Below are 25,718 nucleotides of genomic sequence, written 5' to 3' on the forward strand. Positions count from 1 at the left end.
TCCTTGAGATTGATATTTTCGATGTGTGGGGCATCGATATTATGGGTCCATTTGTGAGTTTGTGTGGGAACACCTATATTCTTGTTGCTGTGGATTACACTCCCAAATGGGTTGAAGTTGTGGCTTTGCCCAACAATGAAGCACGGAGTGTGGTGGATTTCTTGAAGAAAAACACATTCATAAGGTTCGGCACCCCAGGAGCCATCACTAGTAATGGGGGTTCTCATTTTTGCAATAAAGCTTTCAACACTTTACTCTCCAAGTATGGTGTCACTCACAAAGTGTCAAACCCTTATCACCCCTAGGAAAATGGACAGGTTGAAGTCTCCAACAGGGAGATCAAGAGTATTCTATCCAAGACTGTCAATGCAAATCGGACTTATTGGTCAAGGAAACTTGACGATGCTCTATGGGCCTGTAGAACAGCTTATAAGACTCCAATTGGTATGTCTCCTTATCGGTTGTTATTCGAGAAAGCATGTCACCTCCCGGTGGAATTAGAGCATAAGGCCATGTGGGCGTTGAAGAAATTAAACCTTGAGTGGGACGTAGCTGCCAATCTTTGGGTGGAGCAATTGAATGAACATGATGAGTTCCGATTCCATGCTTACTCTAGTTCATCCTTGTATAAGGACAAGATGAAGTAACTACATGGTAAGTATATCTGGAACAAAGAATTCAAAGAAGGTGACCATGTTATTCTATTCAACTCTCGTTATGGATGTTTCCGGGAAAGCTAAAGTCAAAGTGGAGTGGTCCTTTTGAAGTGGTACATGTGACTCCTTTTGGTGCTCTAGATTTGAAAAACAAGAATGGTGAGATCTGTAGAGTCAATGGGCACCGGTTGAAGCACTACCTTGGAATTATTGATGATAGCCACGTTGTGGCATTGCTCCATTTCAAATTAACAATGGTAACATGTGTAGTGTCGCGACATTAAATCAGGCACTTCTTTGGATGCAACCCATATATTTTTCTTTCTTTTGATTTTCTTCTTTGATTAGGCATTGTTTTGGATTAATTGGTTGTGAAGTGTATGTAAGAATTGGTTGTGCAGTGTAGGAAATTGACAAAGAAAAAATTTGCTAAGAGGTGAAATTGTGCGGACTGCGCCAAAATTATGTGGACCGCACAAGCACTTTGCGGCCGCACAATTATGTATGCGGTCGTACAGCTAGAATGGGGAAAATGCCAACTCACTGAAGTTTGGCCTGACAAAATCCCTTAAGAGTTTGCGGTCGTGCCCAAATTTTCGCGAACCGCACAAATTATGCGGTCGCAACCATTTTTATGCGAACCGCGCCAATGAATCTGATGCTGAGCTACAAAAAGTAAAGAGTGACCACACCAAAATTGTGATGCCACACTCAGGTAAGTCGGTGGGTCACTGGGTTCAGAGTATAAATAGGACTTCTTGAAAGTACTCACACTTTACGCATTCTAACCTCTCAAGCAAGCCTAAAGCACAGTGCACTTCCTTGTTTTCAATCTCATATTTTACTTACCAAGTGTTGATTTCCTACTACATTTCACTACTGGTATGTTCATTTCAGTGAATTAATTTCATATTTTTCTTTTCTTTTCTCTTTGTTTTAGTTTTCTTCTTTATCTAGGGTTAGGTTCACGCCAAATATGTCACATTGATGCTTAACTCTTGCTTAGAAACATATGGGTAGTGTTTGAATGCATAATGGGGGTTGGGGTTAGTAGCTTTTATTGTCTATTTTCCATAAATCTTGCCTAATTAGTGAAAACCCTAGTATTAATCGTACCTCAGTACCGATATGATTTGAATTTCAAGGCCGTACACATTTTTGTGTGGTTTGCGATAGGGTATACGGCCGCATACAAAAATTGTGCGGTCCGCAATACCCCAGTTTCAAGGCACTTTTAATTGCTTAGATTGTGCGGCCGCACTCAATTTTTTGCGGTTCGCGATTGGGTTTTCACGTCCGCACCCAATTTTGTGCGGTCCGCGCAGTTGAACTTCAGATACCCAACAAAGTGTTTATGCAGCGGAACTCAAAATCGTACGGTCCGCGATGAGCATTCTGGAGCCGTATTCAATTTTGTGCGGTCTGCGATGGGCAGTCTGTAGCCGCACTCACTTTTGTGCAGTCTTCGCTGCCCTGTTCAAAGAAGCAATACCTTTCTTTTCAACTGTAATTCAATTACACAGGTTGAACCCCAATTCTAACTAACTTTCACTACTTGTGTGTTGCATACAATGGTGCGTTTACGTGGTCGAGGTGATACTTCAAAAGGGAGGGCAGAACCCTCCCGAGACGAGGGCAAAGGTAAAAGCAGCCTGCCTCTAGCACTTCAACGAGTTAACAGCAAGAAAGCAATGTCAATAGAGTCATGGACACTTCTGAGACCATTGAGTATGTCTCCTCTGGGGAAGCTTCTGAAGGAAACTCAGTGCAAGCACAACTGGAAGTCTAGTCCCCGTAAATCCCCAAACAATTCCCGAAGAGATTTCATTTGGTTGATGAGTCCTCCTCCTCTAAGGGTTCATCTAAGGGTTTGGAAGAGGGTAGTGAAGATTTTTAACCCTCTTCCGCACATTCTCCCCCAGCTTCAATCAATTTAAATGATGATGATGAAGTCCCGGATGACGGGAGAGGGGGTGATACAATTGTGGTAGGCCTGGCTAGATCAAGGAAGCCGGAGGTGTTGGCTGATAGGTTTGTTAGTGAGAAGGCGTATGCCAAGTTTCGGGAATGGTGGACCCAAAGGTCGCTCACTCTTGAGCGACAGTTCATAACCAAAGACCTAAGCAAGCACAATCCGAATGTCCTAAATCACTTCATAGAAAAAAAATGATGGAAATGGTTCACCGGCCATCCGCAAAATGTCAATGAATACCTCGTAAAGGAATTTTATGCCAATGTTGCCCACATAAAAAGGATACAAAGGTGACAAAGGTCCGAAACCTGAAAATTCGGTTTTATGGCCAAGCATTGAACAGATAAGTAGGGTTTGAAGAGGTTGAGGCAGTGCAATACTTGGAGAATCTAGCCTTGGGTGAGGCAGTTCGCCCATAGCTAGCTGAGATACTTGCTATTCCGGGGACAACACTTGTATGGCTCACAGCAGGAGCGCCAATTGTCAGAACCACCCTTAACTTTGAAGCAAAAGGGTGGCAAACATTCGTGTGCAGCCGTCTTAACCTATGCCAGCATGAGAATGTCCTTCCACTTTCCCGGGCAGTATTGGTAGATTCCATCACGGCAGGCTATCCTATTAATGTGGGGAACTTGATGTCCTACAACATCTCCAATGCAGTCCAGAAAGAAGGAAGATCGTATCCCTACCCCAACTTCCTCACTGAGTATTTCAAAGATCAAAGGGTAGAGCCGAGACATTTCGATGTGGAGGTGAAGGCTAAAAAACCTTTCTCATGGTATCACCTCCAAGGAACGGACGACCCTAAATTCAAGGGTAAAGCCACTACCTCCACTGGCCAGTCTGAAGAGCAGGGGTAGTGGCCACTGGGTTAGTTGTCAAGCCCTCCACAATAGGTGGTACTTCTACCAGAGCAACAGCCATGCCTCTTCCATCTTCCGAACCATCTGTCTCAGTGCCACTGTCAATGCCTTCATCTTCCACTTACCCTCAGACTGAACTGAGGGTTTCCTAAACACTATCCAATCTCAACAACTGGATACAAGTAGCTACCACAAAGTTATCTGCCATATCCAATGCAGTGGCATCACAGTCTTCAGCCTCAATAGTGCTTCAAGTACCTCCATCAGTGGAGGACTCATTGAAGAAGATTCTGGACAACCAGAAGAAGATCCGAGAGACTCTTGATACACATGGGAAGATAGTCAATGATTTTGGGAAGCAGGTGAAAAAGCTGCGAAAAACTCAAAAGGAGTCGATCGAGAAGTTGAGCAAAGAGGTTGAGAAGATTTCATATGTAGGGGATTTGCCAATAGACCTTCTGATAGAGGAGACAGTCCCAGCAGCACATACAGCAGAGCCCGAGGAACCAGGGGCAGCAACCGGCCAGTCTGAGGAGCCAGCTGCAACATCACATACTGCTGAGGAGCTAATTTAGATGCTCAGCACTCCCGTAGTCCCCCAGTTAGAGGATCTGGAGATCCAGTTAGAGGATACGGAGGGTGCTGATGTTGAGGACTCGATGCTGACAGAGACCACATAGGTATTTTTCTCTTCTATCTACCCATTTCCCTGTTCTTATTTATTATGAGCATTGAGGACAATGTCATTTTTCATTTGGGGGTGGTCCATTTTGATTTGATGTCATTTGGTATGTAATAACCATTACATTATTTTTTTTTATCTTTATTTATATTTATTTTCACTTGTGGTATGTATATATTTTTTATTTTCACTTTTGGTATGTATATATTTTTACCATTTGATGTAATTATTCATTTCCATTTATGTATATATTCGCTTTACCTCAAATTTATATATATATTCAGTTTAATTTTCGTAGTTTACTTCATAACTTCTTCCGTTATTTTCCCTTAGTAGCATAGCTTCTTATTTACTTTAGTAGCTTCTTTTTAATCTGTTAGCTTCTTTTTAAGTTTTATTTTGACAATAAGCCTTTGGTTTTCTTAATGCCGCGGTTCTTTCCAAAGGTGGATATTGTGTGAACCGGGTGGTTCTTTCCAACGATGGATGGCGTGACAACCTTCTTAAGGGATTGAGTCCGTTTTCTTTATGTTTTGGTATATATGGTAGTAATGAATAAAAGTGTCTCAAGTAGGCTTCACTTGATGCTAACACATTTACCTTCGACCATATGGTTAGAAACAAGTTGATTGGCAAATAATAGCTCTAGTTGTGACCTTTAAACTCTTGTGTTGACTAAAACAATCATCGAGTGGTTTCTTGGAGCCATTTGTGATGTTTAATCTTAGCTAGGGTTGTTGTGGGCCCTCGATTCTGTTCTCTTTAACAATCCAGCAGCTTGAGAGGTGAGGTATTTAATTGCAAGTCCAAGTTCCGTGCTAATAAGTCTAGAACTTGCCCTGGATGTTTGTCGAGGCGAAATTCTAAGTGTAGCTCGACTTGAGAAATGATTGTAGGCTTTCCTTGATACAATTTGAAACTTGAAAGCTTCCGTAGCCAACCAATGTGATATCCCTAGCCAACCCCTTTGAGTCGAAGCCCTTTTTCTTTCAATAACCACGTTACAAGCTTTTATCTGTTCTATAATGACCCTCTCTTGGCAACCGATCTTTCCTTGGCATTCTTGATAAACAATTGGCAAAAACATAAGTTTGGGGAAGAGACAAGGAATGTGAAAGTGATAAAAGGTACAAAGAACAAAAAAATTGAAGAAAAGGGAAGGCAAAGAAAAGGAAGAAATGCCAAAAAACAATATGTCAAAAAGAAAGTGAAAGTCGAAGGGATTCAAAGAAAGCAATGATGAAAGGCATGAAATGATTAGAAAAGGAAAAAAATGATTGTCATAAGCAAGAAAGAGTGACAATATGTCTCTCTAATTCCCATAAGGAATAAGAAAATGACTCAAAGAGTCAAGAAAGTATGAGCCGAAAATAGAAAATGGAGTGCTGAAGGAAAAATGAAACCATCATAGTCCGATAAGTCCTACCTTGATTCAAAAGCCTTCATTACATTCCCGCAAAAGCCCTATATGATTTCAAGTTGAGCGAGCTTACATTAGTGGTGATTTACATAAGGGGCAAGCCTATGGTATTTAGAGCCGGACTTGTGACATTCTTTTGAGAGAGATGAGCATACTTCTTCACAATCCTTGTTTTGAGTGTTACATTCTAAAGTGAGATTTGCTCATGGAGAGTAGAGCGGGAGGAGTTTGGGTTCCACAATGACCTATGTGATAGAGCGAGCTTCCTTAATGAATTAAGTCAACTCTTGATGCTCTAGTATCACAATAGAACTATGGTACTCAAAAGGTTATGACATAGTGTTGTTGATAATTTATTTATGTTGAGGGTAATTGTTAGTCCCAATTGATGCATGATTGATTCACCTTAGGCAAGCTGAAATATCCTTTTTTTCTTGTGGAAGCGGGAATTGCCTTATTGCTTGAGGACAAGCAAAAGCTTAAGTTTGGGGGAGTTGATAAGTAGGGATTTTAATCGATTATTTGCTCTCTTTTACTTGTGTTTTAGGCCAAAAATGCTTGAAGGTATTCCCAGAAACTAATGAAATATGCTTGCTTGCAAGAATTATTCAAAATGAGCCAAAGGAACCTTAATCAACTTACAAAGGAGTCAAAAGTTGAACAAAAACCAAGGCTGGGAAAAGAGTTCTAAAGCACGGGCCGCACAAATATTGTGTGGCCTCGAGCATAATTACGTGGTCCGCATAAGAGAGATTCAGAGAGTGTGATTTTTGGGCTAAAAGATGAGCACGAACCGCACCAGAAATATGCGGCCGTGAAAGTCCCTGTGCGGCCGCGATTGAAATTACATGGACCACGATGACTGAGGTTCAGAGAGCTTACAATTTGAGCAAAAGAGAGAAGTGCGGTCCGCATTAGAATTGTGCGGCCGCTATCGAAATTATGGTCTGCGAAAGCTCAGCTCAACCCAGATCCAAAATTGAAGAACACGGACCACACTCAGAATTGTGCGGTCGCGAAAGCAAGAGTGCGGCCGCACTCAGAATTATGCGGCCGCACAACCTCCGTAGGGATATTTTTGTCAGATATTTTCATCTTATTATATATAGAACTTTTTGTCATTTTTAGGTCAAGTTATGTTTTGTATGAGCACGTGAGACGGCTGAGTTTTATATTTTTGGAAATTTTATACTAGATTCATCTTTTAACATTAGATTTCATCCGTTAATCTAGTATTATAAATTTTATCTTCATTTCATCTTTAATTTCTATTATTTTCATGAGTAGCTAAACCCATATCTAGGGTTGTGACCCAACCCTAGTGTGGGTATTTAATGAGTATTTGATTTTAGGGCTTGAATGTGAATGAGTTAGTGATATTTAGCCTAGTTCTTGCTAGAACTATAGAATTAATGGTTATAAACATTGGTTCATGCCGTTATGACTTAGTCTCTACTTGAGAAAGAGGGACTAAGTCTAGGATAACTAGGCTAACAAGGAATTGGGGTGAACTCAAGAAGTTGATAGCCCCAATTAAAGGGTTAAACCTAAAGATAGTAATACCTGACTTGAGCTAATATCACTTGATTTGTATGAATACCCATTTGGACTTGAGAAAGTCAAATTGGGCAAAATCAATCAAACTACCGAGAGGTATAGAGTGAGTAACCATGTGTGATAGCTATATTACGACCCCAACTAATCAAGCCTGCCCTAGATTCTTGCTACCCGTTAGATATCCACCTAGGTAGAAGTCACGACCCTAGTCTCTTTAACCATTTGAAAATCAACAATAAAAATATTGTCCTTAGTTTTAATCATTTCAATCTTTAGAGTAAAGTTAGACGTAAAAATCAAACCCAAATTGTGGAAGTGTAATTAGACTCAAAGCCCGCATCTAGCTTAGATATAAACCTAATTCCAATTATTAACTCCCTGTGGATTCGATCCCGACCTAGTTGGGTTAAAACTACATCGACCACCCTCGCTACTCAATAGTAGTGTAGGCTTGGATCCGATTAGGTACTCCGTTTCCCGGGGCGACTACGTGCTCTTTCTCCTCATGAAGACCAAGGCTGGTATCTGTGTGAGTGGGCACTGCTTGAGAGTTCAACATGTTGATTCCTGAAATCAAAGACACTTACGAGAACAAGCGTAAAAGCAGTGTGTGTTATGAGGATTAATACTAGGCAATCACTATTATCCTTAGCCCTACGGTGGATGCCATACTGTTTACCTTACAAATTGGATAACAATTAAGCTTATAATGCGGTTTTAAGGATATGTGATTTCACCTAACACCAATTGATAAACGTAAAGATAAGTGATGGAAATTGATAATAATATAAAGCAAACCAACGTTTGGACAGAGCCCTCGAGCTTGAGTACCCCCGAGCTAGTTATGCAAGAACAGTTAAAATGCAACAAGCTGATAAACAAGAGAATATAAATTAAAGAGAGAATATTGTATTTCTTTGATCTATGTGAATGTAAGGTGTGTACAAAATGATTAGGACCCCTTTATATAGTAGAGGAATCCTATTTAAGATACAATTCTAACTATGAAAGTAAATCCCATGATTAACTAGATAACTGCCCTTGATTTGATCTGTTGCGAGATTTACGCCATGATCTCCGGCCAGTCACGGATATCTCGCATTTCCATTATTACGCTTTGCTCGAAGTCTGTCACATTTGGTCTTGGTCGTTGTTGGCCTCGGTATCGACAGGCAGCTCGATCCTCGGACTCGATGCCTCGTCTTCGTGCTCTGGTTTGATTCATTACGAGGCTATCCCTCGATGTAGTTCCCTTGTCTCAATTAAATAGCATAATCGGATAGTCCCGGTTTTAACCGTATACAATATGTTTTTATGGTTAAGCTAAATATTATGTAGTTTGATGTAAAGTTCTCGGTGCACCCACTTATCCCAAAAAAAAATAAATTAATTGACTCTTTAAATTTGAACATTGTCGACGAGATTTTTGACTGTGCCACTGAATATATGTATACCAGCACTAAATGGTAATAAAAAAAGGTAGGTGGTGTCAAATAAGTAAAGTATGGGGGTAGGGAACAAAGGCAAACAAATGGGACCAAATAAATAAATTCAGAAATCTCAGTAGAAGTGGTGGATTCTGAAACTCCCCTGGAGTTACAAGATGTGCAACTTTCGATAGAGACTGATGAATTTACACTAATGACAAGCCACAGGTGTTTGGACCCTCAAAATAATTATTGTACTTTGGTCTTTATGGAAAAGAACAATATCTTACCATCATAGGTTTTAGTAGATTCAATTTCTTTTGGCATTTATCAAATTTCTAATGAAAACGATAGGAAAAAAGTAATTTTATGGAGGTTTCTTTTTCCCTTTTTTCTTTTTGTGGGGGAGGTATGTGAATGTGTAGAAGCATGATTCTTTACTCCATTATATTATTCCCTCCGCTCTAAATTATATAAACTTATTTTCTTAAGTTTCATTAAAAAAATAGAAATAATTTAATTTAAATTTTTTATTTTACTCTTAATAAAAAAAATTATAACCACATAAATATTATGACATAGTTTAAACCACAAGTTTGAAACTTTCATAATTGTACAAATTTTTTTAATCATATTTAAGACAATAAGTACAAAAGATTTTGGGGAAAGTACAAAGACAGAATGGTTCTTCACTGAAGCTGTTTCTTTGTCTAGACAAGTTAGAGCTTCTTTGAAGTTTGATCAAGACGGTATCCCGAATTTAGTTAGGTTCAGTCCAACGAAAAATATTTTTGCTGTTAATGATGCTAGTTTTTATTGTGTTAAGTTGAGAGTTATTGATACCTACTTGTTTGTAGTATCATGTTATGTTATTTTATACATCTCAATGCATAGGAAGGAATTCTCCATTTCTTGGCCAACCCTTTCTGAATAATTACACACAAGATTGAAATCTATCAACCTTCGTTTTGTAATCGAGGCTAATGTTTATATCCGCCTTTGTGTAATTTTTGTTTACCTGGAATATACAAGTTGGAGTCATGTTGATGGGCCTTTTTAGAAAGGGAAAAAAAGTACAAAATATATTTTTTTGATATCTTAAACTTTGTGCGCAATTAAATAAAATCTCAAACTAAAATACCAGATTTTTTTAAAAAAACCTTTTCTTGAGGGTGCACATAAAGGAAAAAATACAGTTCTCTTTTCCTTTCCTGTCATCGAAAACTTTCTTTCTTTTTCCAATGTTTTCCTCTCTTTGTTGATTTCTTTTTTTGTGTTAAACATGGATCTTTCAGGGTTTCTTTGTAAAGTTATTATACTCAGCAATTTCAGTCACTTTTCCAAAGGCCTTTAATTTACGAGAGTAGCTTTTAACATTTTCATAGTACTAGTATTTTGGCTGTAGTTTGGTCTTTCTTTGTTATTAGGAAAGAGTTACTTGTGTACTTGAGTAATGATCACATATTTATTAGTACTATTCGAGTCGAATTTTTCGGTATCAACTCACAGTATTTTCTTTTTCTTTTGCTTTGAGGATGCAATGCGACGATAAAAATATCTTTATTCTTAATTAACGATTTCAAACTCAAACTTTTGAGAGAAAAAAATCGTGAAACAAAAAATGTTTTATCCCTTACAACATATCTATATATCTGAATAAGGTTGCCAATATGCGTAGACTGCTAAAATTTATTAATAGAGTATTGAAACTTTTTTAAAGAAAATTAAGCGTGTGTTTGGTATGAAGGAAAACATTTTCCAATTTTCCCATGTTTGGTTGGCTTAAATGTTTTGGAAAATATTTTCCTTATGAACTCATTTTCCTCCAATTGGAGAAAAATGTTTTCCTTATCAAGAGAAGGGAAAACATTTTCCAAAACTCTTTCTCAACCTTCCCCACCCTCACCAACCCACCCCACCCCCTCTCCAAAAAAAGTTTTTTTTTTTTTTCAAATTTCAGTTTTTCCGTTACCACCCACCCTACTATCCCTCCACCCCCCCTAAAAAAAATATTTTTTTTGCAATTTCAAATTTCTGTTTTATTTTTCGTTTTACTGTACCACCCCCCACCCACGTCTCCTCCCCGCCCCCTCCCCACCCGGGCAACAAAAAAAGTTTTTTTTTTTGTAATTTAAATTTCTGTTTTTTTTCGTTTTACTCCCCCCCCCCTCGAAAAAAAAATATTTTTTAAATATATTTTTCAGTTTTAATTTTATTATTTATCGGTTTAAAGACTCAAAATTTTACAAGTTCCAAAATTATGAGTTTGGAGGTTTATGTGTTTGGAAGTTTACGGGTTTAGAAATTATAAAGTTTACGGGTTCGAAATTCCGCGCTTTTGAAAGTTTAGCGGTCCGAAAGTTTATGAAATTTGTGGGTCCGGAAGGTTGTTGGTTTGAAAGTTTATGTCTTCATGTTTATTATATCTAAATTATTTATGAATACTCTTGAGAAGTCATTTTCCTTAATTTGGTACCAAACACCGGAAAATGAATAAGATTACTACTTGTTTTCCAAGAAAACATTTTCACGGAAAACATTTTCCGTTATACCAAACACATCCTAAGAGTATAACTTCTCCCCCCCCCCCCTCAGACTTTGCAATCACTTAGTGCATTATACTTTATTTACCATTTAGGTACATATTTAAGAAAAATAATGATTCATCGTTTCTTTAATTCCAATTCCCATTTCGAAAAGTTTCTTTAATCTTGTTTACCGTGAAAATGATAACAACAATTGAATTTGATTTTGTAGTTCTAAAAATATGTGATCTATTTTTATGTTAGTTGTTAAGCAATTGATACTAAGTGGAAGGTTAGAAGGTAAGATTATAGCTTAAGAACGATATGGTAATCGAATCGAACAGCTGGAGGTCGGGGCCTCGAGCTAGCTTATTTGGGGCCTCGGGGTCCAGTTGAGTGACCGGCTTGGAGCGATTGAGGGAGGAATAACAATTATGATAGCTATGTCGGCGACTCTTTATGAACAATGATAAGCAATGAATGAAGAACAATAAATAGAACAATATAAATATAAGCAATAAATGAGAGTAATGAGAGCAAGAGAGAATGTTTTTTGTGTATTTAGTATTGAGCATTAGGTGCCTACAAAATGACAAGGATCCCCTTTATATATGAGGGGGAATCTCAACATAGTACAAATGCATTCATTGCAAAGTAAGGTAGCTGGCACAGCTACCTTGTAATATGGTGCAGCCTGGTACTGTTCTTGCAGGTGACGCCAGTCTGGACCACATGTCTAGGGAACTTCCCGCTTACCCTCGATAACCACTGACTCGTGTTGCGTCGAGGCCGAGTACGAAGAGCCTTCGAGGTCGAAACCTCGAGTTGCATCCCCGGATCTTCGGGGCCTTTTTGAGGCTAAGGGAGAGACGCAATGATCGCGAAATCGTGCCTCATGATTTCACCTGTATACAGATAGTCCCCGCGTTTCTTAGAATTAAATGATAAGAAACAACCTTGAATTCCTGACCATCTAGTACTTCCGTAACAACGACAATCATATCTTGCCAAATGATTGACACGATAAAGTAGGCTGCCAAAAGGTCGCGTACACACAGCTTTGAAAGCCTTCGTATTGATTACAACAGCTGGCTGTCTTTTGGCCTCCTTCAACGTGCATGCTGGGCCTCTATAAATGCCTCTTCTCTCGTTCTTTATAACTCACTGTACCACTAAGCCCTCAAAAAGGTTCCTTCTACCTTCACTTTTGTTCTTTCTTCGAAACACAATTTCTCTTTCTCCTCTGAAATCTTTTAGGAATGGCGAAAACTTCCGCCTCTACTTCTCAGGAGAACGTAACCTCCTCTCTTCACTTCCACCTAAAGGCAAAGCAGCAGTGCCTCCTCGTGTTGAGGAATACGTTCCAGGATCTTTTGCAACGGCCTCCGATTTCAAGGTCGAGAAACCTTCTTCGAAGCCGAGGCGTCGTGAGCCTGTGTCTCAGTATATTAGCTCAATAACAGACGTTGAAAGGGTGAGGACTGATTGCCACTGGGGGATGCGGTGCTTGTGGATATCCCTTCTCGGGAGGAGGATATAACGACATACAAAACTGATTTTCTTAGTATGTATACTTACCCATTTACCCTTGGACCGGTGGGGCCATCCTTGCCTCCGATAGACCCCGTGATTCTCGACTTCTGCCAATGGTATCAAGTGACCCTCGGCCAAGTTCACCCTTCGTTCTGGCGCATTGTCTACATGATCAGGTACTATGTGAACATGATTGAGGGGATGCCCTTCACCCTCGATCACCTGATCAGGACGTACAACCCCCGTCTCTTCCGTGGGGGCCTGATTAAGCTCCACTGCCGAGCTTCAAGGGCCCTTTTTGCTTGTATCGAAGAAGTTGGGAACTGGGGATGGATAAGCTGTTTCATCCGAGTTAGGACTTTGGACCTGATCCCGGTAGAAAGGATGTTGCTCCCCGAAAGGTGGAACATGGAATGTAAGTAGATACATTATCTAGCATCTCCTTGCTTCTTTTTAGGTACATTTTTTCACACGCTTAATTTCTTCTACTAATGCAGCCGTAGCAATTTACCCCGGCACGGTCACGGACCTCTCGGGCTGGGTCGGCAGGCTAGACTCGATTTTCCCATATGCTGAGCGAGTGTGGCGTGATCTTTCCCAAGCTCGATGGGAAGCCAAGGATCATGGTGAGCCTTTACTCCTGCTGCAGTCATACCTTCTAACTAGAATCGCTACTGATAGCATCTTCACTTCCTGTGCTTACCTCTTGCATTCATGTAGGTCTGGAGGATTGGTTTCTTTGACGAAGGAGACACCGCCTGATAGAGAGGATACCTCGAGAAGAAGGGAACAAAAGGCAAAGGGAATCGTCGAATGAGCCTTCGGAATCCAAGAAGACCAAGGTGGAAGAAACTAAGGCCTACCCAACAGCTTTAACTTCAAAAGCAGCGGGAAGTCCCGAGCTGAAGGCGATGGGAAAAATAATTTATCGATAGCGTCCGAGGGAGGAGAAAACCCGGTCGACCCTTACGCCGTGAAGACGGAGGCTCTCGAGTCGGAGCTTGATGTCGTCGTGGTCCAACTTCGGCCTGGAGAGGCTACTGAGGGAGCATTGGATGATGTACCTGAGTCGGCTGGTAGCCAAAATACCCCTTGAGCTGAGACGCATTCGGTAGGCGGTTCGGCGGAACCTAGTTCTGAAACCCTACAAGGGCAAAAGATAGCCCCGATTGATCCAGTTGGTGCTATTGTCGTGAGTGATTCCCCTTAGGGAACGACCTTACCTCCTAATGGAACGCAAGATGCCCAGAATGAAGAACTTTTCGATGTGGGGGTGCCCATCGGAGGCAGATATGCATTTGAAATGCCTTTAGCTGCTCCCAAGGGAATTCCCAAGCTCAATGCTTCACTCGTCTTTAGCGAGATGAACAGGCTTTGTGAGCAGGTAGTTTTCGTAAATCCTGCCTGTCGTCCTGATCTTTGTCTTTCTAACTTGTCTTTTTCATGGCTTCAGGACAGGGCACTTTATAATCAGACTTTCGCCTGGTTTCAGGCCGAGGTGACCCGTCACGAGCGTGAGAAGACTCATCTTGTTGAACAGGTTACCTAGTTTCCGTTTGCTATTGTCTGAATGTTTGCCAGATCCCAGCATTTTGACACCTTTGCTTTGATTCGTGCAGTTTAAGAAGGAAGGTGCCCTACTGAGAGAGGAGCTCCGAGCCAGAGATTCTGAAGTTCTCGAACTCAAACAACACGTGAGAGAGATAACCCTTGAGAGGGATACCCTCCAGGAACATGTGGCCTTAATCGGGCACCAGCTTCATGATGCGAGGGCGGGTAGTGACAAGTATAGAAGTCTCCATTCTAAGTTAGTTGCTGCACTATACGGGATCAAAACTGAAGCTGAGGCGCTTATATCTTTAAACAAAAAGGATGTCGTTGTAACAAACGCTCAAATCGGGAGAGTGCCTAAGGAGGCAGAATTGAAATTGACTCGAGCTGTGGAGCATGCTCGGTTAGAATCTCGGAGGCGGACTCTCGAGGACATACACGCGGGGGATATCAATTTGTCTACCGAGATAGAGAGGGTGAAGACCCTAGAGAAGAAAGTTGCTGTCCTATTTGCTTTTGAAGGTGCACCGTGTAGTGGCTTAGGAGACGATGAGAATGAAGGCGAAATCCCCAGAGGGTAAGAGGCCGTTGAAGGTCCTGGGGCTGTAGCCAGAACCATTGGGGCACAATTTCCGGCGGAGCCGTCAAAGATGTAGGCTCGATGATAGATTAGGGTTCTGTTTGGCTCCTTCCTTGTAAGTTTTTTTTAAAAAATCCTTATAAACGTACCTCTGTGAGTAATATGTATAAAAGGCTTTCCGTTTTTTATCACTTCTTTTCTCCTTTGCCTTTTGGGAATAATGTATGATGTTTTTGATAATCGATTCGAGATCTTAGACCTTGGGTTAGACCCTCAGGTTTTTGCTATTGTTGAACGACTCGTAATGGTCGAAGGTCAGTCTCCGAGTGTTCTCGGGTTAGACCTGGCTCTTATATGTTGGGTCGGTGTGACTTTTGATTTTAGTGCTGGCGACAGTGGCTCTTACGCGTTTGGTCGGTGCGACTTTTGATTTTAGTGCTGACGACATTGGCTCTTACGTGTTTAGTCAGTGCGACCTTCGATTTTAGTGCTGGCGACAGTGGCTCTTACGCATTTGGTCGGTGTGACCTTCTAGTGTAAGCCGACATTTGAGCTCTTATGCTTTTGCCCTTAGGCATATTTAGTTAACTGATTTGGGTTCAATCTCCGAATCGGGTTTTGACTCGAGCTCATTCGACCCTTAAGTTTTTGAATTTAAAGTTGGCCCTTCGGCTCTTACGCGTTGGGTCCATACGACCTCTTGTATGGGCTGGTGATAGTGGCTCTTACGCATTGGGTCGGTACGACCTCTTATATGGGATTTATTTTTCCCTTGTTAAGGACTTTTTGAAATTGTGTTTGCCTCGCTCTTCGATGGTTCGCTAGAAAGCTCGATTGTGAGTCGTTATATGGCGATGATCGAGCACCTCGGGAGGTTTGGCTTGGTGGCTGAGTATCTCGAAGCATGTAGTTTGGAGCTTACATGGTCGAAGCTTTTTTGCCTATGTCGAGGGTAGCTTGTTTAACCGTTTTTTTTTGAAGTATTTTCGAAGTAATTGAAGGCCTGTGATTTTATAGTGACGGTCGGGCGTCTGCAAGTTGCGTTAGTTTGCTGGTACAACCTTGTGACTGTAGTCATTTGTGTTTGGCCGGAGCCTTTCAGTCCCCGAGTGAAGTAGTCTCGGCGTCGATATCGAGGGTATGCATTTTTAGGGGTCTTACAAGTTCGATATATAGCCGTAACTTTAAGATCGGGTTTATGCCTTTAGTAAGGTCTTACAAGTTTTACATGCTTTTGAGGTCTTACAGTTTTGGCTACTTGGTACAAGTATGGTTCATGACTTGCTTGAGGTCTTGCAGATATTATTGTTACCTTATATAGGTCTTACGAGACCGAGACTGCCCGCACGTGGTCTTGTGGCCTCGGGTTTTGACAAGTCGATCGGGGTGGCGATTGGTGGCAGTCCCCGAGTCATCAAGGGTATTTTGGCTCGGGAGCCATTACTTGTAAACTTGGTATTGCCTCATTGAGAGCTTACGATTTCGGAGTTTCCGACCCAGATGTCACGTGGTCTTGAGTTTTCGACGCCAGTCCCTGAGTGTTCGGGACGTTTTTGGCTCTGGAGCGATTTTGTGATTTTGATGTTGCCTCATTGAGGGATTATGAGTTTAAAGTTCCGACCTGGGGGTCACATTGTTTCGTGTTGTTGACGTGTTCGGGATGTTTTTGATAGAGTAGCCATTTTTTTGCAAAAATACCGAGATTCTTTGAAACGCGAAATGCTTTGATGGAGGGAAAAATGTTCTTTGATTACTTGGTTCAACTATACACGTTTTTGCTATTACGGGCTCAGTTGTTTTATACGGACACGGTTCTTTAGACCATTTGGCGCGGTATATTATTTTCCTATCGAGACCCTATTTTGCACATCTTGGTTTCTCCGAGTAGGTGAATTTTCGGGGAGATGCCCCCCAGTATTCGAGGTTGATTGCAATAGAAGCCTCGAATACTTGTGGAGTCTTCCTTAGGTAGCACATGGATGTTGCCTCGTTAAAAACGTTGCTGGTAAAACCCTTTTCGGGATAAAAACCCAGTCGAAGGAAAAGAATGCAACGTATGCTTTGGAACCTTAAGGTCTTCAAGCCGGATGGTGTTTCGGAACCTTCCATCGGATCTTAACAGTAGTATCATTTCAACATTAATATGTTCTAATTGCTTGGAAGTTGTTCGCCTTCCATGGTACCGAGCTGTAGGACCCTTTTCTGATTACTCCGAGGACGCGGTACGGTCCTTCCCAATTTTGGCCCAGCTTCCTTAGGAACAAGTCCCCGACTCTGAGGTGTCAGAGGTTTATTCTCCTATTATAATACCTTTCGATCCTTTGTTTTGGGCGTCCATTCGGACCAGTGAGGCTTCTCGCTTTCATCTAATAGTTCGAGGGCCGTAGTCATGGCCTCGTTATTCGAACTCTCGGTGGTGTGTCGGAATCTGGCGCTTGGCTCTCCGACCTTTACTGGTATCAAAGCCTCGGCACCGTATACTAGAGAGAAGGGTGTTTTGCTTGTGCTTGATTTTGGAGTTGTTCGGTATGCCCATAGCACTTCAGGCAATATTTCTCTCCACCTTCCCTTGGCGCTTTCCAACTTCTTTTTTAAGTTTTAAATGATGGTTTTATTTGTAGACTCGGCCTGACCATTTGCACACGGGTGGTAGGGCGTCGACAAGATTCTCTTGATTTTGTGATCCTCGAGAAACTGTGTTACTTTGCTTCTGATGAACTGCCTCCCATTATCGCATGTTATCTCGGAAGGAATCCTGAATTGGCACATAATGTGGTCCCAGATGAAGTCAGTGACTTCTTTTTCTCTTATCTTCTCGAAGGCCTGCGCTTCCACCCATTTTGAGAAATAGTCAGTCATAAATAAAATAAATTTAGCTTTACCTGGTGCCGTTAGTAGAGGTCCGACGAAGTCTATTCCCCATTTCATAAACGACCACGGAGATATGACTGAACGTAGCTGTTCACCGGGTTGGTGAATCATAGGAGCAAGTCTCTGGCATTTGTCGCACTTTCGAACGAATTCCTTGGTGTCTTTTTCCATATTGTCCCAGTAGTAGCCTACCCTGATCACCTTTCGGACTAAGGAATTGGTGCCGGAGTGGTTTCCGCAAGTACCCTCGTTAATTTCTCGGAGTACATAATCTGTGTCTCCCGGCTCCAAACATACTGCTAGGGGGCCATCGAAAGTTCTTCTGTACAAAGTCTCGTTTTCGTCGAGCGAGAATCGGGCTGCTTTGGTTCGCAGGGCCCTCGATTCCTTGGGATCTATAGGTAGTTTCCCATCTTTCAAATAGTCAATATATTTGTTTCTCTAATCCCATGTTAGGCTAGTGGAATTAATCTCGACATGACCTTCCTCGACCACTGACTTGGATAGCTGAACAATAGCCTCGGGGAGTAGGTCATCTTCTTCAATAGATGACCCTAGGTTTGCGAGGGCATCGACCTCGCTGTTTTGGTTTTGAGGTATGTGGACCAGAGTCCATTCTTTGAAACGACGTAATGTGACTTGGATTTTGTCCAAGTATCTTTGCATCCTGTCTTCTCGGACCTTATAACTCCCATTTACCTGATTTACTACCAGAAGTGAATCGCATTTTGCTTCGATCATCTCAGCTTCCAGGCTTTTGGCTAGTTCCAGACCTGCAATCATAGCCTCATAGTCAATCTTGCAGTTTTTATAGATTGCTTGATTATGCCACCCCGTAGGTGGCTTCAGGACTATACCGAGTCCGGATCCTCTCACGTTCGTGGCGTCATCAGTGAATAGGGTCCACACCCCGGAAGATGTGACCAATTTTAGTAAAAGTTCCTTTTCTACCTCGGGCACGAGGGAGGGAAAGAAGTCGGCCACGAAGTCCGCCAGAATCTGGGACTTGATGGTCGTTCGGGGTTGATACTCGATATCATACCCCCCGAGTTCGATGGCCCATTTGGCCAATCGGCCCGATAGTTCGGGCTTATGCAATATGCTTCGGAGAGGGTACGTTGTTAAAATGCAAGTACGGTGGCATTGAAAATATGGTTTCAATTTTTGCGATGCGCTTATTAACGCAAGAGCTAACTTTTCTAGGTGCGGATACCTGGTTTCGACATCACCTAGGGTCCGACTTACATGATAAACAGGGAATTGCGTACCTTGCTCTTCTCGAACTAGCACACCGCTTACCGTTATCTTGGATACGGCCAGGTATAAATACATCGTTTCATCCTCTTTTGGTGTGTGGAGCAAAGGTGGACTAGTCAGATATTGCTTCAATTCCTCTAAGGCGTGTTGGCATTCTGGAGTTCATTCGAAGTTATTTTTCTTTTTGAGTAAAGAGAAGAAATGATGACTCATGTCTGATGATCTTGATATAAATCTGCCCAGAGCCGCTCTCTGCCCTGTCAGGTGTTGCACGGCCTTTACATTATTTATCGCCATGATTTCTTCGATGACCTTGATTTTGTCGGGGTTTATCTTGATCCCCCTGTTCAACACCATGAAGCCTAAGAATTTGCCCGAACCCACTCCGAAGGCACATTTCTCGGGATTAAGCTGATGTTGTAACTTCTGAGGATGTCGAATGTTTCTTGCAAATGAGTCAAATGGTCCTCTGCCCTCAGGGACTTAACTAGCATGTCATCAATATAAACCTTCATGGATTTGCCTATTTGATGCTCGAACATTTTATTAACTAAACGTTGGTACGTAGCCCCTGCGTTCTTCAGCCCGAAGGGCATTACATTGTAACAATAGGTACCATACTTCATGATAAATGAAGTCTTTTCCCTATCTTCAGGGTTCCTCTGAATTTGATTATACCCCGAGTAGGCGTCAAAAAAGATGAGCGTCTCATGGCCGGACGTGGCGTCGATCAGACGATCGATGTTAGGCAATGGGAACGAATCCTTGGGGCATGCCTTATTTAAGTCTTTATAATCTACGCACATTCTTAGCTTATTTCCCTTTTTCGGCACCACCACTATGTTGGCCAGCCATTCAGGGTACTTTACCTCTCTAATAGACCCTATTTTAAGGAGTTTTGTTACCTCGTCCTTGATGAATGCGTGTTTTACTTCGGACTGGGGTCTTCTTTTTTGCTTCACCGGTTTAAACCTGGGGTTGACGCTTAGTCGGTGGGTGGTTATTTCTGGCGGGATTCCTGTCATATCTAAGTGGGACTAAGCGAAACAATCGATGTTATTAATAAGGAATTGAATGAGTTTTTTCCTAAGTTCGGGGGTTAATCCCGTTCCCAAGTATACCTTCCGATCTGGGAGATGCTCGATCAAAACAGCTTGCTCCAGCTCTTCAATTGTCGATTTCGTTGCATCCGACTCTTCGGGGGCAACGAAAGTTCGAGGAGCGAGGAAATATTCTTCATCACCCTCGGGGGTCTGTATGATTCCAGACTCATCCGAGGTAGAGTGTATAGGATTCGACACCTCCTAGTAAAGCGCGAGCATTTCTTTTGCCGCACGATGTTCTCCATATACGGTTGTTATATCATCCTTTGTTGGAAACTTCATCATCTGGTGTAGAGTTGATGGTACTGCCCTCATGTTGTGTATCCACGGCCTGCCAAGCAATACATTGTACCTCATATCACCACCGCTGACGTGGAACCTAGTGTTCTGAACTGTACCAGATATGTCAACCGAGAGGGCGATCTCCCCTTTCGTTACTTCGCCGGCCATGTTGAAGCCGTGGAGGACCGGGGGGTGGGTACGATCTGATCGAGCAACCCAAAATGTTCTACTACCTTTGACCTGATTATATTGGCCGAGCTGTCTGGATCCACGAGCACTCGTTTAATTCGAATGTTACTTAAAAGAAATGAAATTACCAGTGCGTCGTTATGTGGTTGCGTCAAGGTCTCGAGATCTTCCTCGCTGAATGCGAGGGTGTTTTCGGTAATGCGGTTTCGGATCGGCCCTTCTATTACAGCGGATATTTTTATCCGTTTGATCACGGGTCCTTGGGGAATGTTGGTCCCCCCGATGATCATATGAACGACATGCTGAGGAGTCTCTCTTTTTGCCCAGGTTGGATTTTTCCGAGCTTCCCGCTGAACCTCTCGACGTGCTCCCTTGTTAATGTGAGGATCAATGTTAACGTATTGGGCGCCGCATGACGTCGTACCCTCTAGGATCGATTCCGGTGTACTCTCAGGGTTTTGTGGTGGCCCACCCATACCTGGAATATTCATACCGCCTTTTTCATAGTTTAGGCTGTTATTTTCAGGTACATTTACCGGTTCAGGCATCTTGACCTAAAATCAAAGATTTTGGACAAGAAAAAGTGTGAAAGGTAACTTGCGTTATGTAGTTAAACCAGCAAGAAAATAATCACTATTATTTTTAGCCACGGTAGGCGCCAAACTGTTTACGGTAAAAATGGTAACAACAATTAAATTTGATGTGGTTCTAAAAATATGTGATCTATTTTTATGCTAGTTGTTAGGCAATGGATACTAAGTGGAAGGTTAGAAGGTAAGATTATAGCTTAAGAACGATGTGGTAATCGAACCGAACAGCTGGAGGTCGGGGCCTCGAGCTTGCTTATTCGGGACCTCGGGGTCCAGTTGAGTGACCGGCTTGGAGCGATCGAGGGAGGAATAACAGTTATGATAGCTACGGCGGCGGCTCTTTATGATCAATGATAAGCAATGCATGAAGAACAATAAATAGAACACTATAAATATAAGCAATAAATGGGAGTAATGAGAGCAAGAGAGAATTTTTTTTTCTGTATTTAGTATTGAGCATTAAGTTCCTACAAAATGACAAGGATCCCCTTTATATATGAGGGAGAATCTCAACATAGTACAAATGCATTCATTGCAAAGTAAGGTAGCTGGCACAACAACCTAGTAATTTGGTGCAGCCTGGTACTGTTCTTGCAGGTGACGCCAGTCTGGACCACATGTCTAGGGAACTTCCCGCTTACCCTCGATAACCACTGACTCGTGCTGCGTCGAGGTCGAGTGCGAAGAGCCTTCGAGGTCAAAACCTCGAGCTGCACCCCCGGATCTTCGGGGCCTTTTTAAGGCTAAGGGAGAGACGCAATGATCGCTAAATCGTGCCTTCCGATTTCACCCGTATACAAATCTAAAGTGCTATAATAAAAAGTGAACTCCCCGCTTCAATTTATCAAAATTTATTTGATATTTTTTCTGGAAAAGTTTAGTCAGAGAAACATATAGTCAAACGGCAATGATTAGTAATTTAGTATCGCAGCTAATAAAAAGAAGATTATTGCGTATAGTTAAAAACATCTTAATCAGCTTCTAAAATCGTTGTTAAAAATGTTGTCCTTCTGGAATCTTCTTCATATTCCAGGTAAACGCCATCATTTGCTTATCTTGTCATTGAAATAAAAGAACAAAAAAAACACTTATAAGTATAGTTAGACATTACGCGTTGTATCAGTCGAAATTCAAGTGGAATGTGAGGTTAAACAAAATAGTAGGAAGATAATTAACGACTAACTCCATAACAGTAGAGGTGGTTTTTTTTTTCTTTAATTATAATGTCCATGTCAGCTTGTGCATACCTCAATTAGTTCTGCGGGTGTCAATACGATATGAGATGGATGCAACAAATGAGCATCAAAAAGCAGCTTTTAGAGACTTCTTATCAACTAAGAGATTTGTTGTATTTGAATCATATATGCTTTATTACGATTAGTGGCGGCAAACGGGTAGGTTGAGTCGAATATGGACGGTTAACAACGAGTAATGTAAAAACCGGATAAATTATCTGATCCGACCCATATTAATACAGATAGAAAATGAGTAAACCGGCGGATATATAATATGGATATCTATATTATCCATAACTTCTTGAATATGATCATATTTGGGAGAATTTCTAATTTTTTAAACTTGAGAAACCCCCAATTTGAGTCTTTGCAAATATAAAAGTTAAATCATTGGTTATCCATTGATTATCTGTTAGTTATCTATTTTTTAAGTGGATAATATGGATCTTATCCATATTTGACTATTTTTAAAAAGTTCATTATCCAACCCATTTTTAGTGGATAATATGAAAGACTAAATGTCTTTTTTGCTCATTTTGCCACCACTAATTACGATCACCCAAATTCCCTAGGTCGAGAAATAATAGCACGAGGAAATGGCCAAATTAAGTGAATTCTCGTAACGAGTTGAATGTTAATTAACTTGTGCCTTTGTAGCTTAAGAAAACAAAGATTCATAACATTACCAAAAATCATAAATCCCATAGAAGAGTAAAGAGTAAAGAGTTTGCATATAAATATGCATGATTCATAAAAATATCCCATTAGACACTCGAAAGTGGAGTAAATATGAGGAATAAAATAAGACAAAATTTGCAATTGAACAATAAATTTCATTTGATTCTTGAAACGAAAATACGACATCAAATAGAAAAATATAATACAAGAGTGAATCATCTTTAATTACAGAGAGAGAGAAAGAGAGCCAGAGAGAACATAAAGTACGTAGAACATTTTCTCCTCCTTTTTCACTGGCTTAATATTTCTGATTGTTTCATTCAACCACTGGACATCACCACCTCTGCCACTGATTCATCTGAAGACTGAAAATTGCAAAAACATGTATCAATCTCTCACGACCACACGATTAAGAAATTAAAAGATCACCAGTAAATAATATTGAAATATATTCAATTTTTTAATTTAAATTATTGACTATTAAATTAAAGAAAATGAATGGCCACCGATATAAAAATGTGGTTTAGTGGACAATAAAATGAGATTAAATCATAGAAGATCATAGTCCAAATTTCGCTAAGAAAAAAAATAAAAAATAAACGTACCTTTCATCATTAAATTTTTGGAGGCTATTTGCTCACAATGTTTAAATCAAATCAAGTAGTGCAATTACAAAATTAATTGCAACTAACTGTATTTGCTCTCAATGTTAAAATATTAGGAGATTTCTTTGACCAATTTCAATTTTGATGGATAAAAAATAAGGAAAATAATACTGTATAGCTGCTCTAAAAATAATAGCAAAACAAATAATATATTTTCTGTACATATATACATACTAAACTTACACAAATTTTATACGCTTTTTTCGGACTAGAAATTAAAAAAAAGGGTAGTTTATGAGATAATCTAGGTGTCCACAAATTAACTGAACAAAATAAAAAGATTTTGTAATTACCGTTATATTTCAGCTCGTTGAGAGGGGCTCCTCCAAAAGCCAGCACCATAAAACTTGTCCCACATTTCCTTCTCCAATTCAAGCGCATCCTTATCAGATTCTAGGTTTCCGCCGCCGACCACCGCAATGGGGCTAGAAATAGGATAACTATGAATTAGCTCAATTTCATCACAGCTACAGTGTCCTTTCGACGGCAAAAGTCCTTTTTTCGTCAACCGATTTCTACGTTTTTTCCTCAAAGCCTTACGACAAAGTCCAGCAGGTACCTTATATACAGCCAAAACCAACAAATTCACAATCCCACAAGGACAGCAACAAGCCACCGCCGCACATTCCGCCGTCGCACCGCCGGCAACCTCCGCTAACCGAGCCTTTCGAACACCGCCGCCGCGTGATGACGAGGAATCTTGGCTAGATAAAAGAGGTTGTCTTTTGTCTAATGATAATAATGGTGGTGAACGTATAATAATTGGTCTCGTCATATCATGCACTAAAATTGTTGAAGAAGAAGAGATTTTAATTTTCTCAATTTTTTGTACAACTTTTTGAGTTGTTACGAATTGAGATGATTTCAAAAGGCAGAGGTATCGGAGGGGGAAAGAAGTTTTTTTTGGGGGAAATATGCCCCCTCTCCGAAATGATTGGAGATTTTTTTTACTAAAGAGATGGGAATATAATGAGTATATTTTTTTGGAGATTGGTGAATTTTGGGTTATAAAAAGGTTTATTGGTGCCTATCTGTTTTGCTATTTGTTTTTCTTTGGTTTTGAGTGATCCAAGAAAATATACTAATGGTTTAGGGTAAATGCTGAAAATGGTGTTTGAGGTGTGATAATATAGTGGATGGGAGAAAAAGAAGGTTTGTCCTATAGGGGTCCGAGGAAGTAGGGATGAGTTTTAAAGAATCTACTAAGGGGTACTTTTTGGCTTAAATTTAAGGGGGAATAACTTTTTTTTATATGAATAGCGACTAATAATTAAACCTGCTTTGAAAATATTTTTATTGTAAGGGGTCTATTGAAAACAATTTTTCTATCTCAAACGAGTTAGGACTAAGGTTTGTGTATACTCTATCCAGTTATATCACGACTGAATATGTTTTGTTGAACAAGCGACTAATTTGTAGGAAGTACGTAAGTTTTATTGCGAGTGGGAATTTAGGTTATATAAGGGGACAAGGATACGGTGAGGCAGTTAAATAGAGTCATAGAGGTAGGACAAGATAAGGGTATATTTTGAGATTATACACGGGACATGAGATCGTGAACTTGGATTTGGGTTTACCTTTTTTTTTTTTTCTTTCTTTTTTCTTTTTTCTTTCGGTTGTTGTTGTTGGTATATTTAGATTTTGGCTAACTTTGTGTTAGTGCCCTCCCGCTCTCCTCTTTCTGTCTCTCAAAAGTTTGAGGGTTAGACATGAATCAAGAATGGAAAATAGTTATTCGCGCACAATGCTTAGATCAAATCAAGTAATTCAATTATTAAATAAAATATATAGCATCATTTAATTATGGTTAAAAGAAAAAAAATTATGCATAGCAAATGTTTTGTATTTATTTGTTTGATGTAAATAGCAGGTGTAGATAATTTTTTTGGTTAAAAATATTAGTAATAAATTATAGAGTTGGCTTGGACGAATGCCTACTATTTATAGTTAGAAGGAGAGCTTAATTTTTTAAAATAAAGTTGAAGGGGGAATTAATTATCACCTTATAATTTCATAAAAATGAAAAGTAAAATGCTGAATGATAATATAGTTTATAATGATATGGGCATAATTCTATATATC

The 25,718-nt window shown here is 40.6% G+C and overlaps 1 protein-coding gene across 1 annotated transcript; it reads right to left on the minus strand.

Moving 5' to 3' along the window:
* Positions 1-23,199: 23,199 nt before the first annotated feature.
* On the minus strand, positions 23,200-24,553 carry LOC107799622 (uncharacterized). The gene is made up of 2 exons (XM_016622765.2): positions 23,930-24,553; positions 23,200-23,336 (listed from the first exon to the last, which is right to left on the minus strand). The coding sequence occupies exon 1, from the start codon at positions 24,409-24,411 to the stop codon at positions 23,932-23,934; it is 480 nt and encodes a 159-aa protein (XP_016478251.1). The 5' UTR covers positions 24,412-24,553; the 3' UTR covers positions 23,200-23,336; positions 23,930-23,931.
* Between the last annotated feature and the right edge of the window lie 1,165 nt (positions 24,554-25,718).

Source organism: Nicotiana tabacum, chromosome 5 (genome assembly GCF_000715075.1).
Source record: "Nicotiana tabacum cultivar K326 chromosome 5, ASM71507v2, whole genome shotgun sequence".
In the NCBI taxonomy this organism is placed as follows: domain Eukaryota; kingdom Viridiplantae; phylum Streptophyta; class Magnoliopsida; order Solanales; family Solanaceae; genus Nicotiana; species Nicotiana tabacum.